At 44.8% G+C, this 19,747-nt stretch overlaps 2 protein-coding genes across 3 annotated transcripts; one reads left to right on the top strand and one right to left on the bottom strand.

Moving 5' to 3' along the window:
* Nucleotides 1-237: 237 nt before the first annotated feature.
* On the bottom strand, nt 238-9,148 carry LOC139755429 (uncharacterized). Of its 2 annotated transcripts, XM_071673730.1 has the most exons (3): nt 8,666-9,148; nt 2,837-3,388; nt 238-1,400 (listed from the first exon to the last, which is right to left on the bottom strand). In XM_071673730.1, the coding sequence occupies exons 2-3, from the start codon at nt 3,035-3,037 to the stop codon at nt 1,038-1,040; spliced, it is 564 nt and encodes a 187-aa protein (XP_071529831.1). In that variant the 5' UTR covers nt 3,038-3,388; nt 8,666-9,148; the 3' UTR covers nt 238-1,037. The 2 variants fall into 2 exon arrangements, with proteins under 2 accessions (XP_071529831.1, XP_071529829.1); XM_071673728.1 differs by lacking the exon at nt 8,666-9,148 and having other exon boundaries at nt 2,837-4,274.
* A 6,981-nt stretch (nt 9,149-16,129) lies between these two features.
* LOC139755430 (uncharacterized) lies at nt 16,130-18,741 on the top strand. Its single transcript, XM_071673731.1, has 2 exons — nt 16,130-16,635; nt 17,475-18,741. The coding sequence occupies exons 1-2, from the start codon at nt 16,420-16,422 to the stop codon at nt 17,988-17,990; spliced, it is 732 nt and encodes a 243-aa protein (XP_071529832.1). The 5' UTR covers nt 16,130-16,419; the 3' UTR covers nt 17,991-18,741.
* Nucleotides 18,742-19,747: the final 1,006 nt, after the last annotated feature.

The following is a 19,747-nucleotide window of genomic DNA, read 5'->3' as shown; positions in this document are numbered from 1 at the left end:
GTAAGTAATTTCTCCCCCTAGTTAAGATGCAGATTATTATGTCTGCGTTACCCAGACAGTTACATGATTACAGCACCAGCCCCGTGGAAGAGGAGGCCATAGGATTTCGGTACTGGTCGAAGTGCATTGGATTGGGATCAAATCACCTGTTACCAACGTGTCCTGCAGAAGCACTGCTGCAACACCACTAACATTAGTAAATGGCCTTAGCATACTGTGGATCTCTCTCTCTCTCTCTCTCTCTCTCTCTCTCTCTCTCTCTCTCTCTCTCTCTCTCTCTCTCTCTCTCTCTCTCTCTCTCTCTCTCTCACCCGTGCAGAAGCTACAGGGAGTCACCGGATGCTAAAGACACCTGACTCACTGACTGATAAATGCAACTCGAGACATATTAGAATGGCAACGTGTTGCAGTTCCCTTCAGGGTTGTCATACCACACCAACTACGACACCCTCCCCACCTCACCCCGGATGGTCGCAGTTGGTCCTGCTCCTGGAGGGGGCCACAACCAACGTGTGACTAGAAATACATTAACTCTCGATTCGGTGTTCTCTCCATTAGGGCTCACGTGTGGTCACATCGGCTAGGAGTGTGGAGGGAGGGAGACGGGAGATATGGCATCAAAACAATTGGAGACTGAGTGTGTACTCCCACTGTCGAGTACACTAATGGGTGTACTTCCACTGTCGAGTGGACTGATGGGTGTACTCCCGCTGTCGAGTGGACTGATGGGTGTACTCCCACTGTCGAGTGGACTAATGCATGTATCCTCACTGTTGAGTGCACTAATGGGTGTATCCTCACTGTCGAGTGCACTAATGGGTGTACTCCCACTGTCAAGTGGACTCATGGGTGCACTTCCACTATCGAGTGGACTAATGGGTGAACTCCCACTGTCGAGTGGACTATTGCATGTATCCCCATTGTCAAGTGGCGTGATGGGTGCACTTCCACTATCGAGTGGACTAATGGGTGAACTCCCACTGTCGGGTGAATTAATCGGTGCACTTCCACAGTGCGGTGGAGCAGGGGGTGCGCTGCTACTGTGGGATGGAGGAGAAGGTGTGCTCCCACTGTGGGGAGGAGCAGGGGGCTGTAGCCCTGGTTTCAGGCGTCGTCCAACCAAGACTAGATCTTATAGCTTGGGAGAAGGAGGGAGGGCTGGTCTCTGGTTGCGCCAGCAGCGACCAGGTGTTCCTCTGCCACACATTCTTCTTGTGGTCTTGGTCCAGTGGCCCCAGGCCGATGGGTGTGTGGTAGATGACAGCGTCGGGAATGCCATCTGCTGTGACGCCGTCGGTAGAGGGGGAGTTGGTGTCGTAGAGGAGGTAGTAGGGCGGAGGCTTGGCTGTCACTACGTCGTACGACGGAGGGGAATCCTGATCCTCCTCATCCTCAGAGGCCTGGGGAAATAGTAGCGAAACATGACTTTCCATAAGGAGGAACATTGTCAGCAAATAACATGATCATAATCATCAGATTACCTGGAAGTAGAGACTTAGGAACCAGTGAGCAGGTCTGTGCGTAGACTACATAAAGCATACAAAGAGGCTACCCAGAAAACTATGACTGTTGACATTCTCTTCTTCAAATTACATGAGACATAGATCTTTACTCTAGTGTCGTGATAGGTAAATTCTTCACTGGGTTCAGCACAGAAAATCTTCACTAGGATTAAGATTGGTAAACTGAATGTTCACCGCACTGAATTTCTGAGTAACTCGTATTTCTAGTTATATATATATATATATATATATATATATATATATATATATATATATATATGTACAAACCTCCAACAGCCAGGATCGAACCCGGGACCCCTGTGCCACAGGCGGGAGTGCTACCGCTAGGCTATGGGCCTGGCTAATAGGAAATAACTATTCGAATACTATGTACTCGAATACCCATACACACTCGCCATTTCCCGCGTTAGCGAGGTAACGTTAGGAACAGAGGAGTGAGCCTTATAGGGAATATCCTCACTTGGTCCTCTTCTCTGTTCCTTCTTTTGGAAAAAAGAAAAAAAAAAAAAAAAAGAAAGGGAGGGGAGGATTTCCAGCCCCCGGCTCTCTCCTCTTTCAGTCGCCTTTTACGGCACGCAGGGAATACGTGGGAAGTATTCTCTCTCCCCTATCCCCAGGTATAACGCATTAATATATATATATATATATATATATATATATATATATATATATATATATATACATATATATATATATATATATATATATATATATATATATATATATATATATATATATATATATATATATATATATATATATATATATAAATATATATATATATATATATATATATATATATATATATATATATATATATATATATATATATATATATATATATATATATATATATATATATATGCAATTCCTTTTCATCACGTTTCCTTACATGTTTATCTTTCCTAGACCTGTAGACCGAGTCAAGAAACATCACAATCTTTTAGAATCATAGCCCATTCAATATGACTTAACTCTATGACCTTTGGTATTACGTAAATTTACGGCTCCGTTAAAGAACAAACTCTCTCTCCCCCCAGGAAGAGTCTTTGTGATGCTCGATACGAACTACCCATACAAAAGCATCAGTTTTCACGACTGGATGGGGACCCCTTGCCACGGCGCACATATCTAAGCATTTAACTAATACAATGTTTGAGGGCATTTTCTTTCATAATGAACATGAGTAGCGGCACGAACCAGGCCGGTCTCTGGAGGTATGACTCAAAACGATAGTAAACACTTACAACTGATATGAACCACCTTTTGTGGATCTCTGTCAGATATTTCCAGTGGCAAACATATATCCTCACCTGCTGCCGCTCTGCATCTGATGAGGACGAACGTCGACACGTGAAGGATCGACTCATGTATGCTATTATGATACCGATCGAGAGGAAGCTCCCGACGCAGGCGACGCCGACCATTCCTTCGTAGTGTATGGACAACACCGCCAGCGCCGTCATCGCCATCCCAAACACTATAAACAAAGTTGTGGTGGTGTTTTTGCACATGTCCGACCTGACGTCTCACACTTCGTTTTCAAACACTAGGATATTTTCTACGTTCTCTGTGCTCGATGTAAGCGTTCACTATACTGTGCTGTGTCACTGCTGTTACTGATATCAACAGTTGTACGCTGTCACCGTGTGAGAGTGGCAGGGACTTAACTAAAGCGCTGTTGTTGGTGCTCGACTTAAGGGGAGACTGTGACGTTTGTCAGGTGGGCAGTACAACCCGGTTGGGTATTGGTATTGCGTCACATCTCGCGAGAGATTATCCGTTGTCAGGGAAGACGTGCTAGAAATTCCTCCTTTTCTTTCGTTCACCTTGCGCTACTTTCAGGTTCTCATCCGCTCCAAGAACTGTAGAGGGAAGAGCAGTAAATGATATTAAGAATTCCTTTCTCTATTTCTCTTCATTCTTATAGGTTTTATGAATGTAATAATTTTCAACCTTTTCTCTGCCTTGATTCCTTCCGTAAGCTGGGAATAAAAGTGACCATTCTGTGTGAGAGGAAAGCGCTACGAAACTCTAGAGTCTTTCCGCCAATGATTTGGACCAACGCTGGGGATAATACAGTCGTATGCAACACGGGGCGGCGTCATACGTGGTGCCAGACGCCCATAGCTAATTTTCAAGTATAGTTAGAGTTTTGTGTGCCATGCGTTGTACACAGACCCTCTACAGATGGTGTTCGTGTGAGAGATCAGACTCACCTGCTTGACCCAGATGCAGCCTAGACTTCCGCTACCTACTTGATGGAAGAGGTCGACAGTTGATTTGATTTGTCCTCAGCACTGTGGGGTTGTCTGTTAAATTTAGTGGAGTGGAGGGGATAGCTTCGCTTGGCGAATCGACTCTTCTGTGGCATAAGGGGTCACTATCTTTTGATAACAGATACGTCAACCTCATCGGTGATTTATATATATTACACACCGTAATGAGCAGCTGGCTTGGTTATGGGCCGAATGCCACGATCAGGATTCGAACCTATGAGGGTTCAACCCCGGGTGGTTCGTGAATGCGTTATGGTCAGCATCGCTAACTGGTACCCCGCGGTGTTGCTGACCTAACTCGACCATTTACGTAGGTGGTCCTGAATTGTGTCGACCGTGGAGTTCGAATCGCCTGCTGGCCTCTCTCTAGGTTTCGATCCTGGTTTCCCAGGTGAGCGGAACTTGTAGAGTTATGCATGAAGGCGCAGAAGCAGCCACCAGCTCTCTCTCTCTCTCAAGATAACAGATGATGACTCAGTTTCAATCTTATCATCTGTGTATTGGGAGGAATCCTGAAAAATACTAATCGTCAAGGACGAAAGTTGGACCTCTGCTCATATACCTTCGTAATGAGGAAAAAAGTTATATAAATCTAAGAAAGGATGGGGATTTAAAAAGTCTAAATCTAGTCATCTAAACTACAGTTTAAGTCGGAGAAAAGACATTATCCAAGTGACTAAATTGATATTTATATTAGTATAATGGACTTATTTCTCTCTCTCTCTCTCTCTCTCTCTCTCTCTCTCTCTCTCTCTCTCTCTCTCTCTCTCTCTCTCTCTCTCTCTCTCTCTCTCTCTCGCGGGCGCGAGACAGAAGAAACATCCTTGGTGTTTCTTCTGTGATCGAGTACCTGGCAAATGAAAAGCGCAAGAAAGAAATTCTCCTGACTCACTAAATTGGTAACCAGAAATCACGAGGAGACAAATGCAGGTGTTCAGTCTATCATTATTTTTTTGTTTGTTCTGTCGTGAACTCTACCAAATGTTTCCCACTCCGGCAGAGGTTAAGATTGCTCCACGTAACTCAACCATGCAGGGATTGTGCAACATGTGAACAACTGATGGTGAGTTCATTACTTGGAAGACTGACGAAAACAATTGCAACAGGTGTATGTAACATTTACACAGACACAGACCACAAGGTCAGGCGAGATGGTCTGATCTAAACGACATGATAGACAGACAGATAGCTAGCTAGCTAGATGGATAGATAGATAGAGAGAGAGAGAGAGAGAGAGAGAGAGAGAGAGAGAGAGAGAGAGAGAGAGAGAGAGAGAGAGAGAGAGAGAGAGAGAGAGAGAGAGAGAGAGAGAGAGAGAGAGAGAGAGAGAGAGAGAGAGAGAGAGCAGCCCCTTTGAAATCAGTAGCAGAAAATGATAGCACAGCAAAGGCTCTCTCCCCACCCTCCACTCCCTCCGGCACACGCTGGCAGGAAAAGTTAGAAGAAATACCTTGCAGGATTAATAAGCTTGAAGAAAATTTTTACAGGAAGGTCATAAGGTAGAATGAACATGAATATGTCATGCATCCCATCACCAGCGACGCCGTGCATCCCTTCACGTTTTGTTATAAACACAATACTAAGGATAGACTTGAGCTCCAGACTCTCCATTATAACATGCCTATATTATTCCTGATGTTGAAGAATGATACAATAATTCTTACTTACCCTCTCAAAGCAGGTGATATGGGTTAATCAATGTTGGTATGTTACCGCAACATGGCCAGGGAGAGATCAATAAATTGAGAAGGTAGTATGTTTACCATTGCGTAATGATGACTGATGCGAATGAATCACTCAGTACCGTTGAGTGACAAGTGATGATCAAGCTTAATTTTGAAGATATTAAGGGTGTTGCTCTGAACAACATTTTCTGGGAGCTTATTCCATGTATCAGTGATGTCATTGGTAAAAGAATATTTCGGACAGTCCAGATTAACTCGGAGACCTCTAGTTTTTTGATCCATTTCTCTCGTCGGTAGTGTTGGTGCTACTGTAAAATAATTTTCAATATCGACGTTATTGAATCCTTTACGTATTTTGAAACATTCTATTAATTTTCCCCGGAGGCGCCTCGTGCTTAGTGAAAACAAGTGTAATTCTCGCAGTCTCTCCTCATATGGTTTGTTACACAATGAGGGAATCAGTCTAGTTGCCCTTCGCTGCACTACTTCCAGTCTAATCGAATTGTGGGATTTTCTCCCTTCGACGTTCTGATGCTAGTGGGCTCGTGGCACGGGGCTAGCAGTCGACTACTGAGAAAAGTGAAGTGTGGCAGACAAAACATGTCAATAATCTAGGGGTGTTTGCTTTCATATGATCAAATTATTCTGAAGGCGACGCTTGAATAAAACAAAACGAAATCAAAGGAAAGTCTTGAAGGTGACACGTAAATTCAAACGAAAGTAAATCCAAGATAAACGTTTAAGGTGACATTTAAATAAAGAGAAAGATAATATATGAAAATACCCGAGGATGTTTAAACAAAACAAAAGAAAATGAAAGAACTTCAGTCTTGTATCAGTATAGGTAAACACCAGCTCACCCGCTGCACACTCGTGTACACTTTGAATCTCCAGAACATGACGTCATAAGGCTAGCGATTGTCTCCCAGCAACCATAATACATCTTATGCTTTACCTCCGACCACTCTCACTCTGCAGGCTTACCAACCTTCACCGAGTATATGAATTTCTTGGGGTTTATGGAATCTTACCCTGAAGCTGAGGTGTGCACTGCTTTTGAAGACGTTAACGTATACAGTAAGGAGTGGTTTTTTGAGATCCCCTACCACAGATACTGGTGGGGTTTGACAAACTAACGTTTTCCATCTTTAATGATGGAGGGGCAACAATCATCACCAAAGCTTCCTACATTCCAGACTCTTATGACCGCCCTCCCTGAGCATCGTATGACCGCCCTCCCTGAGCATCGTAGTTACACCACCTCACCTTCGGTATGTTTATCTGTCCACGGTTTTGTAAACATGTCTTTACTCATTGTACCTCAACACCGCTCGGCTGCCCGTCTCGATACTCGTGTTAACACTTTCTAATAGCGATGATTGGCCTAAAATTCTTCTTTGATTACACTTTGAAAGTTTATTTTATCTTTTTTTTTTTTTAAGGCAAGCAAATCATTGTAAATATATTATTTGAGACAAAGCATTTCCTGAACCAAGTGCACATCTACCGATAAGTCTTTCTAGCATTTGGCTAAGGGGCAACTCCAGCATTTCCTGTGTTGTTATCTTCCCTACGCTTTTCCGTTCTCTCTTACCGACAAACTAATTCCATTTTAGTTTTCTTTTCTCTCTAAAGTCATCCATGGATGACTCTATCATTCCTTAACTGCCACTAACGCACCCTTGTGCTATGCGCCTCGTTACAATCTCTTTTCGTACATACCAAAAGGCACGTCCCCTTTATGAACACAAGCAAGGGCGTGTGAAGTACACAATATCCCTCAATGTGTTTTGTAGGAGCGTACTTTTGGGGGTTGCGCCTGTGCTTGCTCCTGTGCTTCGTGTCTGCTTGTAAACCTTTTCCCTTACATACTGTGGAACCAAGTACTCGGTGCAAAGTACCTCGAGAATGGTGACCAATCTACAACCTTCCAACTGTCGTCCTGTTGTTCTGACTTTGTTTCTAAAGTCTTGCAATATCTCTCCTCAACTGAGCCCATTTCCTTTGGTATCTTGGGGTCTCAACTATCTGATTACCGAGGTCCACCGGTGATACCCTTCCATATCTTACTGTGATGGTACAACGGCATACCCACACACACACACACACACACACACACACACAAACACAGACACACACACACACACACATATATATGACCGAAATCGATAACATCGAATCGACATAACGCATTATCTTTAAACTTGGTAGTAATGTTGTTTGTGTGACGAAAGAGCAGAGTCCAACCACATTTCAAGTGCAGTACGTCTCATGGAATGATACTTTATTGGTCTCTGTGTAATGGACTGACTTCGGCCATCACTAAGTAGGAATGTGGGGAGGGCAAGGGCCACGCTGAGGGTGGGGGCACGGGAGATGGGGAGGGCATTGCTAGGACGGGGTTTAAGAAAAAGGGCTCCAATAGTGGATGGGATGGGTTAGGGGTCTTAGGAAAAGAGGGCCATGCACGGGGGTGCGGGGTCTTGGGATGTGAGGGCCTTTCAGGGGAGGGGAGAGGAGGGCAATGCTAAGGGTTGGGGTCTGGGGAGGGGAGGGCTGTGCAGGGAGGGCGGTTCAGGTGATGGGGGTCGGGGACGGGAGGTCATTACGGTTGTTGGGATTGGTGGAGGGGAGAGCCAGGCAGGGAGTGGAAGTCGGGGGAGGGGAGGACTGTGCAGAGATACAGAGTGTGTAGACTTAAGCGCCCAAAATGTTCGAGGCTTCGAAGCCTGAAATGATCGAAGCTATGAAGCAGGAAGTGGTCGAAGCTTCGAAGCCCAAGTGTGGTTCAGGGCTCTATCCTCTCTCGTACGTTCTTCCTACTTTTTATTAGCATTCACTTTCTTTATTGATAACCAAATGTCGTCATACACTGACCATAAACACTATATCCCTTCCCTTCTGTCAAATCTGCTCGAACCTTTGTTGTTCGATATGTTTCGTCTCCTCACAACAGTTATCTATATACTTTACATTTAATGCATCTAAAACACAACCTCTCTCTAAAGACCTCAGCACAATACACATACTTAGTATTACAGTGATATCTAATGTACCTCAAAAACACTGCGTCACAGAAACAGCTAAATCTACCGTTAGGAAACTGGGAGTCTTATTCAGCCGTTGTAATTTCTTCTCCTTTGAACAGTTGATCCGTCAACACAAAGGACTGACTCACCCTCGCAGGTTCTGCTGCTCTCACATGTCGTATTGAGAGGTTTTATCTCTCCATGCTTACTTCTCGGTCCAACTTATCATCTTCCAGTCTGACCCTCAAAACTCGATCCACGCGTTCTGCGCTGCAGTTGCGGTTGCTGTCGTCAACTGGCTACCTGTGAGCCCCTGCCATTAGGTAGACCACGTGATATTCAACAACCCCAATGCGTCATATGATTACTCTGTGGCCCTTGTCAACACAAGGGTGAGTCACTGTAATGTCTATTCTCTCCCCGGACCATAAACTTTCGGAGTTTTTTGTTTTCTCATGTCTTTCGTAGGAGCCATGACCTGCCTCTACTTGAAATTAGAAAGGCTTTCCACTTCCTCCAAAGCTGATGGATTATTTGTTCCTCGTCTCGCCTCGCTTTCCCATTTCCATAACCCTTTTGATATCTAGCTTTAAGGCCCTGGCTTCGATGGTGACTTTCACCCTCGACTGAAACCCTTCGACGCACAAGAAGGACAGTTAGTTAATCCCTTGTATTTCGACGGCTATGGTAAACAATCTCCAAGACTAAACCGAATCGACTTCTGCTAAACCCGCTCTCATGACCAGCCGCTCGGTTGCTACCTCGCTTTGAGTGCTCGGGTGCGGTCCTGACTACGCCCAGCACCGCATACCGGGAGGCTGAGGAGGGTGGGGGAACACCTGGAGGCGGTGGTGTGGTCTGGCTGAATGAGTCAGACTGGTCGGTTCACAGAGACAGCAGCAGCGAGGCCGTGATGGTGAGTCACTTGCAGATGGAGAGTGTTAGTGGTGACCTGTGAGGACCTGCTAGTGATCTGTAAACCTCTGCTGGCGACCTGTGGGACCTGCTGGTGCCCTGTAAGTCTCTGCTGGCGGCCAATGGGGACCTGCTGGTGACCTGTAAGCCTTTGCTAGTGGCCTGCACGCCTCTGCTGGTGACATGCGGAGACCTGCTGGCGACTTGCAAGCCTCTGCTGGTGACCTGTGAGGACCAACTTGCGACTTGAGTAGATGTACTGATGACTGTCCTCACCAGTGACCTGACCGGTGCTGTCCCCCGCCCCGCCACACCTGCATCAACATAACCGTTCATCTGCCTGGTGGGCGTCTCATCACCACCATCTCTTTACACCACATACCATCCTCACACTCTCACGCCTTAATCAGTCCAGTCTCGGTCTAGGTTCAGTGCCCGTTATCAATCTCTGCTCCTCTTATCTTTGCGTTTATCTGAGCCAAGCCACACTGCGTTCTCACATCCACGAAAGAACACTGAGACGTGCTACAATCATGCAAGCTTCTTTCTCACTCTTCGTTGAAACTGCACGAGTTTATCAAAGCCTTTCATTGCACTTCGAACTCTTTTCCTTCCCGTGGCTCTCTGTCCAGCATCGTTATTTTCCATTGCTTGTCTTTTGCTGGTAACTCCCGAGTCCTTAAGATAATCGACACCTTTAGATTTTCCTCCAAAGTAACTGATATCAGAACATCTCCCTGGTCACTCCAGTCGTGTTTGTATGTACATGTATTGGTAAGCTCCTCACATGACAAAGGAGGCGCAATCACTGATGCCATTAGTGTTCATCTGTAATACGTTTACGAATTCTGTGGACTGGTGGCATCAGTTTGAGGAGGAGGGTGTGGTTGTGTGTCTTGTGTTGTTGTTGTTTTTTTTTTGTTTTTTTTATGCAGGGGAGTTTATGCTGGGAGCGTGTAGGGTCCAGGGACATCTGGGTGATGTGTCCAAGTGGCTTCTCAGAATATCCAGAGCTCTGAATTGTCCTTTATGGAACGGTGGGATGTGCAGCGGAGGTGGAACCCCTGACGACAACTTCTACACCTGACGGAGTTCGTTATTCCTCATAAAAAAAGACGCTTCGCTCTCTGGGCATGTTTACTGCTGGTGGTCTGGGGGATGCGGGGAGGGGATAACAACTTTGCGGCTTGATTCTCATATATATATATATATATATATATATATATATATATATATATATATATATATATATATATATATATATATATATATGCTAAGGTAACCCCTGCATCTGGGTAGCATATGTCCTTGGGACGCTGCATCACGCCACAAACTGTGACTTGAAAGGTTAAGGCCTTGACCAGATGGCACGGTGGGATCCTCCCTCATACCAACCTTAACCAAGTGTTGTTTTTCCTCATAGATTGATCTGTTGAAGGTAAACAGTCTATCCTATGAATCACATCCTATATGGAGGTTCAGCAGCTCTACTCGTAACATAATCATTACCTCTGAACACAAGATGACGATGATCTCAGTCAGTCAGGTGGTGGTGATGAAGGTCACCCACATGACAGAAAACAATGATTGTTCTGGTCTCCAACTCTGACGCCTCGACTGATGCTCAAGAACCTCTAGTAGAAATCTTTTCCTGCTTCACTCGGTCTACTCAATTTGTGGACTATTTCAACGCCACATTATTGCCCAAAATGTCTTTTTTTCTGAACCAAATATTGGGTCAGATGTGTATATGATATAGTTTTTGTTTCGCCCACAGAGAGAAAGAAATGTTGAAGGATTCTTCTCATAATACTAGCAACCTGCATCACTCTATCAGAATTTAGCTTGAGTGGCATAATGATAATGGAATTCCTCGTTTTCTTTGCTAGATGTCACAGGGAAAATGACGATCTAGAATCATCTGTACCTTGGAGATATTCATTGAATATTTCCTCAGAAATATACTAACTGGATCACATGAAACGTCTCAGCTAACATAGAAATTGTAATTCCAACTTATACATTTAGTATTTGTCATTTCATTATGTACGTCATGGGCCCACATACACAGGTGAGAGTGTATGTGGTCTTAGATTGATCTTTAACACCTGAAGAAGGTGTTAAAGACGTTTCTGTTGGTGGCTGTAGCTTACGTTGATGACCTTAACGACCCTAGCAGTTGATAGGCCTGAAGACCAAACAACCAACTAGCCATTACATAATGTTCAGGTAACGACATCAGTCGTATCTTCATAATCTTAAGGACGTACAGGATCTGTCACTTGTCGTAATCTGACGAGGAAATTACACCAACTGAAGTATTTGAAGATGGTTCATTTTCAATTCACATCTGGCAGCTAGAAGAAAGAAAATCTGACAGATACACATGTTCATTACTGATTACACACGAAAAATGCTTCGAAAGAAGACTTGAATCATGGGAGAGGGAGGCGCTGCCTCTCGTCTGACACTCCTCCTAGACTTGGCTGTTATATTTTCTTCATTCATATCTGTAACGTTCATGGTTGTCAACTCTAATCTTCCCTCTCTGGAAAATCGTCTGTCTAATTCTTCCCTTAATCTTCTTGCCTCAACCTATTCTCAACGTCATCAAACTAATTATAATCTCCATCCTCGTTTTCGCACCAAAGGCTGTGTCTCTGCATACTGTAGTGGTCAAAACACCTATTGATCGCCTCATGCATTTTGGGTCTCCCATCTCTGAGGCCATCTGGTGCAAAAAAAAAAAAAAGATTCTCCTTTCTCAATATCTTTGCTCCTATGTGTCGTGTATAATTTGTTCCCTCAAGAACCTGCCAGCAATGTACAGCTATTGCCTTCCGTGAGACTCAGCACTGAGCTACTGGTCTCTTCACATCCATGCGCTGAGATCCTATTCCCATGCGCTGAGATCCTATTCACAGGAGGTTTCAGAGTACAGCATAAGCATGGTTTAGTCTCTCCCCGGGGCGAGCAGAGGTAGACGTTCAGGGAGTGGCTCGTTCCCTCGCTACTGCCTCCCTTACCATGAGTGAACCCGGTGGACCACGGAGCTCCAGGGTGGAGTACTCTCCCATTTTCTGGGGACTGGTTTGTGATGATCTTTTGCTTGTGTAGTTCATGTCACTCAGGAGTCTGACGTCTGGTTTAAAATCCTCTAGAGATCAGGCAACGCGAGCCGAGTCTACGTCACTAGAGGGACGTCACGGCACACCCTCACCTGTGTCTACGTCACCAGAGGGACGTCACGGCATACCCTCACCTGTGTCTACGTCACTAGAGGGACGTCACGGCACACCCTCACCCGTGTCTACGTCACCAGAGGGACGTCACGGCACACCCTCACCCGTGTCTACGTCACTACAGGGACGTCACGGCACACCCTCACACGTGTCTACGTCACTAGAGGGACGTCACGGCACACCCTCACCCGTGTCTACGTCACTAGAGGGACGTCACGGCACACCCTCACCTGTGTTTACGTCACTAGAGGGACGTCACGATACACCCTAACCCGGGTCACCTGGGCTCCTTCCTCCAAGGTCACGCAGCCAGCCCCAGCAACAGGCGGTGCGTGGGTAATTTTTTCCCCACCCGGTTTGACGCAAGAGTTGGACGAGAAATTTACGCATAACGTCGTGTCTACTAATCTGCGCTTGGTGTAAGGTCGGTCATCCAGTAGAGGACAGAAATCTAGGCCACGATCGTTCCTGATGTGTCGAGTGTCATTCACCGTCGTGCTCGCCAGTGACAAACACGAGATAACGGAGGACGTTTGGCACTGGCACACGGCACTAGACCCTCACTTCGCCCGCATTGCTTCAAATCTATCACCTCTCCCCACCCACCCCCACCACCCCCTCTCCATCCTCCTCTTCGGCCCAACACCAGCTTGAGGACATGATGGACTGCCTGGTGCCAAACACCCGCATCTTCCCCTCCAGTTTACAAAGCCCGTTGACACTCCTCGTACAACCAGCTGAGGGAAACTTTAGAAATATTGTTTATCATATTTAGCGGGACGGGTGGGAATATATCAGATTGGGGAAGAGCAGTGTGGTTTCACAAGTGGTAGAGGATGTGTGGATCAGGTGTTTGCTTTGAAGAATGTATGTGAGAAATACTTAGAAAAGCAAATGGATTTGTATGTAGCATTTATGGATCTGGAGAAGGCATATGATAGAGTTGATAGAGATGCTCTGTGGAAGGTATTAAGAATATATGGTGTGGGAGGAAAGTTGTTGGAAGCAGTGAAAAGTTTTTATCGAGGATGTAAGGCATGTGTACGTGTAGGAAGAGAGGAAAGTGATTGGTTCTCAGTGAATGTAGGTTTGCGGCAGGGGTGTGTGATGTCTCCATGGTTGTTTAATTTGTTTATGGATGGGGTTGTTAGGGAGGTGAATGCAAGAGTTTTGGAAAGAGGGGCAAGTATGAAGTCTGTTGGGGATGAGAGAGCTTGGGAAGTGAGTCAGTTGTTGTTCGCTGATGATACAGCGCTGGTGGCTGATTCATGTGAGAAACTACAGAAGCTGGTGACTGAGTTTGGTAAAGTGTGTGAAAGAAGAAAGTTAAGAGTAAATGTGAATAAGAGCAAGGTTATTAGGTACAGTAGGGTTGAGGGTCAAGTCAATTGGGAGGTGAGTTTGAATGGAGAAAAACTGGAGGAAGTGAAGTGTTTTAGATATCTGGGAGTGGATCTGGCAGCGGATGGAACCATGGAAGCGGAAGTAGATCATAGGGTGGGGGAGGGGGCGAAAATTCTGGGAGCCTTGAAGAATGTGTGGAAGTCGAGAACATTATCTCGGAAAGCAAAAATGGGTATGTTTGAAGGAATAGTGGTTCCAACAATGTTGTATGGTTGCGAGGCGTGGACTATGGATAGAGTTGTGCGCAGGAGGATGGATGTGTGGAAATGAGATGTTTGAGGACAATGTGTGGTGTGAGGTGGTTTGATCGAGTAAGTAACGTAAGGGTAAGAGAGATGTGTGGAAATAAAAAGAGCGTGGTTGAGAGAGCAGAAGAGGGTGTTTTGAAATGGTTTGGTCACATGGAGAGAATGAGTGAGGAAAGATTGACCAAGAGGATATATGTGTCGGAGGTGGAGGGAACGAGGAGAAGAGGGAGACCAAATTGGAGGTGGAAAGATGGAGTGAAAAAGATTTTGTGTGATCGGGGCCTGAACATGCAGGAGGGTGAAAGGAGGGCAAGGAATAGAGTGAATTGGAGCGATGTGGTATACAGGGGTTGACGTTCTGTCATTGGATTGAATCAAGGCAGGTGAAGCGTCTGGGGTAAACCATGGAAAGCTGTGTAGGTATGTATATTTGCGTGTGTGGACGTATGTATATACATGTGTATGGGGGTGGGTTGAGCCATTTCTTTCGTCTGTTTCCTTGCGCTACCTCGCAAACGCGGGAGACAGCGACAAAGCAAAAAAAAAAAAAAAAAAAAAATATATATATATATATATATATATATATATATATATATATATATACATATATATATATATATATATATATATATATATATATATATATATATATATATATATATATATATGTATATATATATATATATATATATATATGTATATATATATATATATATATATATATATATATATATATATATATATATATATCCTTTGTTATTAAAAGGTTGATGTAGAATTGAACTTTCTACCTATACGTAACGAGAGCTACTGCATGACCGGGGCAGTGATATACCAAGAACTCTCAAAGATTTTTGGATGCTTACTACTAGCTAGGCAAGGAAGAGAGAGAGAGAGAGAGAGAGAGAGAGAGAGAGAGAGAGAGAGAGAGAGAGAGAGAGAGAGAGAGAGAGAGAGAGAGAGAGAGAGAGAGAGGCATAGGCATCTATCCATCACTTTGACCACCAAGAAAAAACTAACCAGCTCACTCAAGCCTCCTGTCATGTTTTGTGACAACTGTTGGGTAGAAACGTTCGGGAGGAGATCGGAGTGGGCGGCACATTTCCCAGAACTGCCAGGCGCCAACACGTCTTAACCAGCGAGACAGTCTTTGTGTTTAGCCTTGGAAACGTTCGCTCAGTAGAGACATATTCGTGGCAACATACGATTTGATTCGATATCTGTCCCACCAGCAGATTCTTTATTCTTTTCTTCAAGACGAGTTTGCTGCCCAGTCTGGAGAAAACCATATCTTGCAAGAATTCGATTAGGTTGTTCATCCGTTGATGCAACCCATTTATATGGCAAGATCAAGGAGCCTATAAGAACCCATCTAAAGACGCTCGCACGATCAGATCCCCCTCAAGGAAACTACTGGTGCTCTTGGTGTCAAAGCGGAGGTTGTGGTGTTGGTAATCCCGTCACAGGATGTTTACTGGACGTGGGAAGTCCTGTTGATGCACTGGACGTGCTCAACCTGACCTGGTCGTCACTCCTCATCATCATGATGCAACTCAACCTACCTTCGAAATGAGGTAACCTGCGCTTCACGCTCAAGTGACCTCTTCATATACACATGAACTCTCTCTCTCTCTCTCTCTCTCTCTCTCTCTCTCTCTCTCTCTCTCTCTCTCTCTCTCTCTCTCTCTCTCATATATATATATATATATATATATATATATATATATATATATATATATATATATATATATATATATATATTGATGTGTTCTCTTTCTCACCGGCGCATCATATCCATCTGCAGATACTTTTGTGATTGGCGGTTTTCATACTGGGGCGCCCAAAACGTACAGGCCCAATACACTGTTTCCCAGAAATAACCGAGGCAGCGGGTGAGCGGCAATACCAGTGAGGTGGTGACGTCATGCTTCCCCGCAACAAAACCCACCCGACGGGATAAATGGCCGCCAGTATCACGCTCGCAGCAGCCGTGATAACGTCTTCGTCGTCCACAGACGTCATCGACGGCACACAAAAAGAGCAGTAAACCCTCAAGTGAAATTGGATTGTATTTTTGAAGACTCGTGAGACTAAATGAGGATGAACAGGTGGATGGAAACTCTCTTGGCAGCCATGATGGCTCTGGGGCCTACTATTATAGCCGTGACTATGATGCAGCACTACGGACCCCTGGGGATCGCCTTCTCCCTCATTTTCTCGGGCATCTACATGCTGGTGCTGGTCCTGGCGCTGACCCTCCGCAGCTGCCTGAGGCAACGCAACTCCCAGTCGGACCAGGAGCAACTTCAGGTGAGCCACGTCTTCCAAGGTTGATGATATTCAAGTCTGCTGGCTCGGCAGGCCAACTTAAGTCTATCGCGCTAGACTTAGTCAGTCCATCGCACTTGACTTAGTGCAGTAAAGTACACTTAATTTTCTTTTATTGTCCAAAGTTTTCCTTCTCTAATATTTTCGTAGTTTTCTTATTTTCAAGTTGATCTGTCGGGGGTTTGAGAGCTCATATGAATTTATTTAGAATACATAAGGAAAGGTTAATATTCACAACAATTCTTGTGTGAATCACTTACACACCGTGAAGCCCTGTTATGAGTAACCTCACTGGGAAAATAAACACGTTTTCAGAATAATTGTGTAAAGGTTATGAGTGTACAATGTTGTGTAAACTGGTTGAGATTTTTCCCCAATACTTGGAAGGCCGATCATTCCTGTGAGAAGTCGATGAATATTAAGGAATCTTTATGAATCTGTGTCGCGTTATTTGCTGGCTAAACTTCTGATCGTACAGTGTGTCTGGCTTTTGAAATAGAATATTTTCAAACCATTATTGATGAAGTTGTTTCACTACTTTTTCCTTATCACCTTGAGATATTTCTTATTGATAAACATCATTTTTGAGTAGTAGATTGTAAGCATGTTAACTTCTAGTACTCTGGAAGAACCAAGAACTGAACCTCGTAAGTTCTATGATATCTGGAAGAGGTTTTTAAAGACTTATGATGAAAGGATCACAAGTTGACTGCACGGCACTGCCTTAAGCAGTGCAAAATTTGTTTTTTCTAGCTCATGTATCATTACTATCTCATCATCATCATTATAATCATTATCATTGACGTTTCTACTATTCTCAGAACGCTGAGGAGGAGGATTCCCCGCCTTCCTACGAAGTTGTGACGTCTAAACCTCCGCCCTACTCACTCCTCTTCGCCAACGCTCCGCCCACATGTGACGTCACGTCCTGCCCCATACCGGCAGCGGGACCAGCAGGGTACGTCGCGCCAGTTCACAACCTCCCACATGATCACAGTCACCAACACAAGGGCGTGTTTCACTGTTACACCTGGATCATGATGAACCCAGAGGCCAGCCCGCCCTCTTACTTCGAAGCTGTGAGCAACAACAGTCCTCATCCCAGTGAAGCTATGTCTTCCAGTTCCTTTTCTAGTGGGGACACCCCTCCAAGCCCTTCATCCATTGGTGCTACGCCTCCAAGTCCCCTTCATGTTGTGAATACACCCCCAAGTCTCCTGGACCCTGGGACTACGTCCTCCAGCCCCCCTCTCAGTTCTACTGCCCACATCTGTTCAGACCTTCCTGCCTGCACTAGAAACTCCAGACCTAGTGACACCAAACATTTCCCTACGTAAAGGCTGAACCCATCAGCGTTAGGACTTGTGTCCCCGTGTGATAGCGGATCATTTATGTACCCTGCTGAGGGTTCAGGTACCCGAGTTGAGGTCTGTTTGCCCGTGAGTGGGATCATACACCCATGTTGGCGTTCGTGTACCAGAGAGCGAGTGTTGGGGGAGACTGCCTACTGACCCATGGTTGGGTTCACATTGCTTAGTCAGCAGCACGTCTACCCACATGAAGCTTCTCTCCCTACTTGATAACTCATCTACATGTGAAGCTCTTCGAACTAGACGACTCCAACTGTCTGCCAGTGTCAGTCTCACCTACCTTACGTGAGGTCCTGCCAAACTATGTGACATCTCACCAACGAGAGCAATGGCATCACTAATCTATGTGAGGAATCTGGAGGACTCCACTACCCATCCTGCACTGAGGAACTAAGCTACTCGCGTGAGGATGGCACACCTATCCGTGAGGGTCTAACTAACCCGAAGGAAGGCTCGTTTACCCAAAGGACGATTATCTATCCACATACTCACCTTCTAGTGAGGACTTCATCTATCCCGCAGGAAGATTCACCCAAGATGTGATCTATCTACATGTCCAATTCTCCTTGGAGAGTTCATTATCATCATCCAATGCTTTACCTTCAGTTCGTCTACCCATGTAGAAAGCTGTTGATACACAATGTCTCTAAGACACTAAGTGTCCGGGGCTGGAAAACCCACAAGGACTCGGATATTTGAATAAATGAAATAAATGGTTTATCATGTGTTTATAGTAATCATCCTAACTCTTTAGCCTCCCTCACATAAGCACACACACTCGGACCTGCTCTACACTCACACAGGCACGCAGTCGCATGCACACTTCTCAAAATTGAATGACAGACTTACACATCCACCTACAAGCATAAACTCAGTAATAACCTGTGAAACGAGGCGGCATACAAAGCCAAATCCAAAAATAAGTCGACCAAAACCTTGGGTCGTTCTACAGAACCTTTGCTTTAAGCTGAGTGACCTTGTTGTCTGAGTACGAGAAGGGCATCCTTGCCACAATACTGTGACTCATGAATAAAACAAAGATCTACAACTCAGTACCTGACTGACTTTACTAATCAGTAGTTTGGCATCAGTGTTCTAGGAATGATAGTACATCATAAGTAGTGGACAGTGCGAATATCTCTGAATCGAATTAATGGACTTCCTGTTTGCCTCAACGGTCATCTCCCTATATCAAGGTCTGTTAAAGCCTAGTGTTCCACTTTTACTGTAGGGGTTTGGAATTGTATTCAGAAAATTTGTCCCTATGAGTTCTGTCCTTTCTTTTGATAATTTCCTTAAGACCTCACAATTCCCAGTCCAGAAATAGTTTGCATAAACTACTTTACTCTTGGAACAACAGTTTACCTAGACTAACAATGGCGCCTTTGATGCACACATTCAAAATAGCTACTGAAGTGTACGTGCTGGATGCATTAATACCCCTGTTTTCTCTTAACACTTTCCATCAAATGATTCTAAAATAGGCATGGGGTTGACACATAACGAACGTATAAACCACGAAAAATTCCGTAAAGAGGAATGATACTAGGTACAAAGACGGAAAACAAGTACACAATAATAGAACCTTCGTGATGGCAATACTCGATGATATTGCCACCTACCACAATATTAAGAATGGCTTTGACATTGGATTCATAAGGTCTTGACTTAACACTTCGTCATAGCAAAGAGGAATCAATTAGATTGTGTTATAAACACCACTG

Source organism: Panulirus ornatus, chromosome 19 (assembly GCF_036320965.1).
Source record: "Panulirus ornatus isolate Po-2019 chromosome 19, ASM3632096v1, whole genome shotgun sequence".
Taxonomy (NCBI): Eukaryota; Metazoa; Arthropoda; class Malacostraca; order Decapoda; family Palinuridae; genus Panulirus; species Panulirus ornatus.
This window is presented reverse-complemented; position numbering and strand designations above follow the sequence as displayed.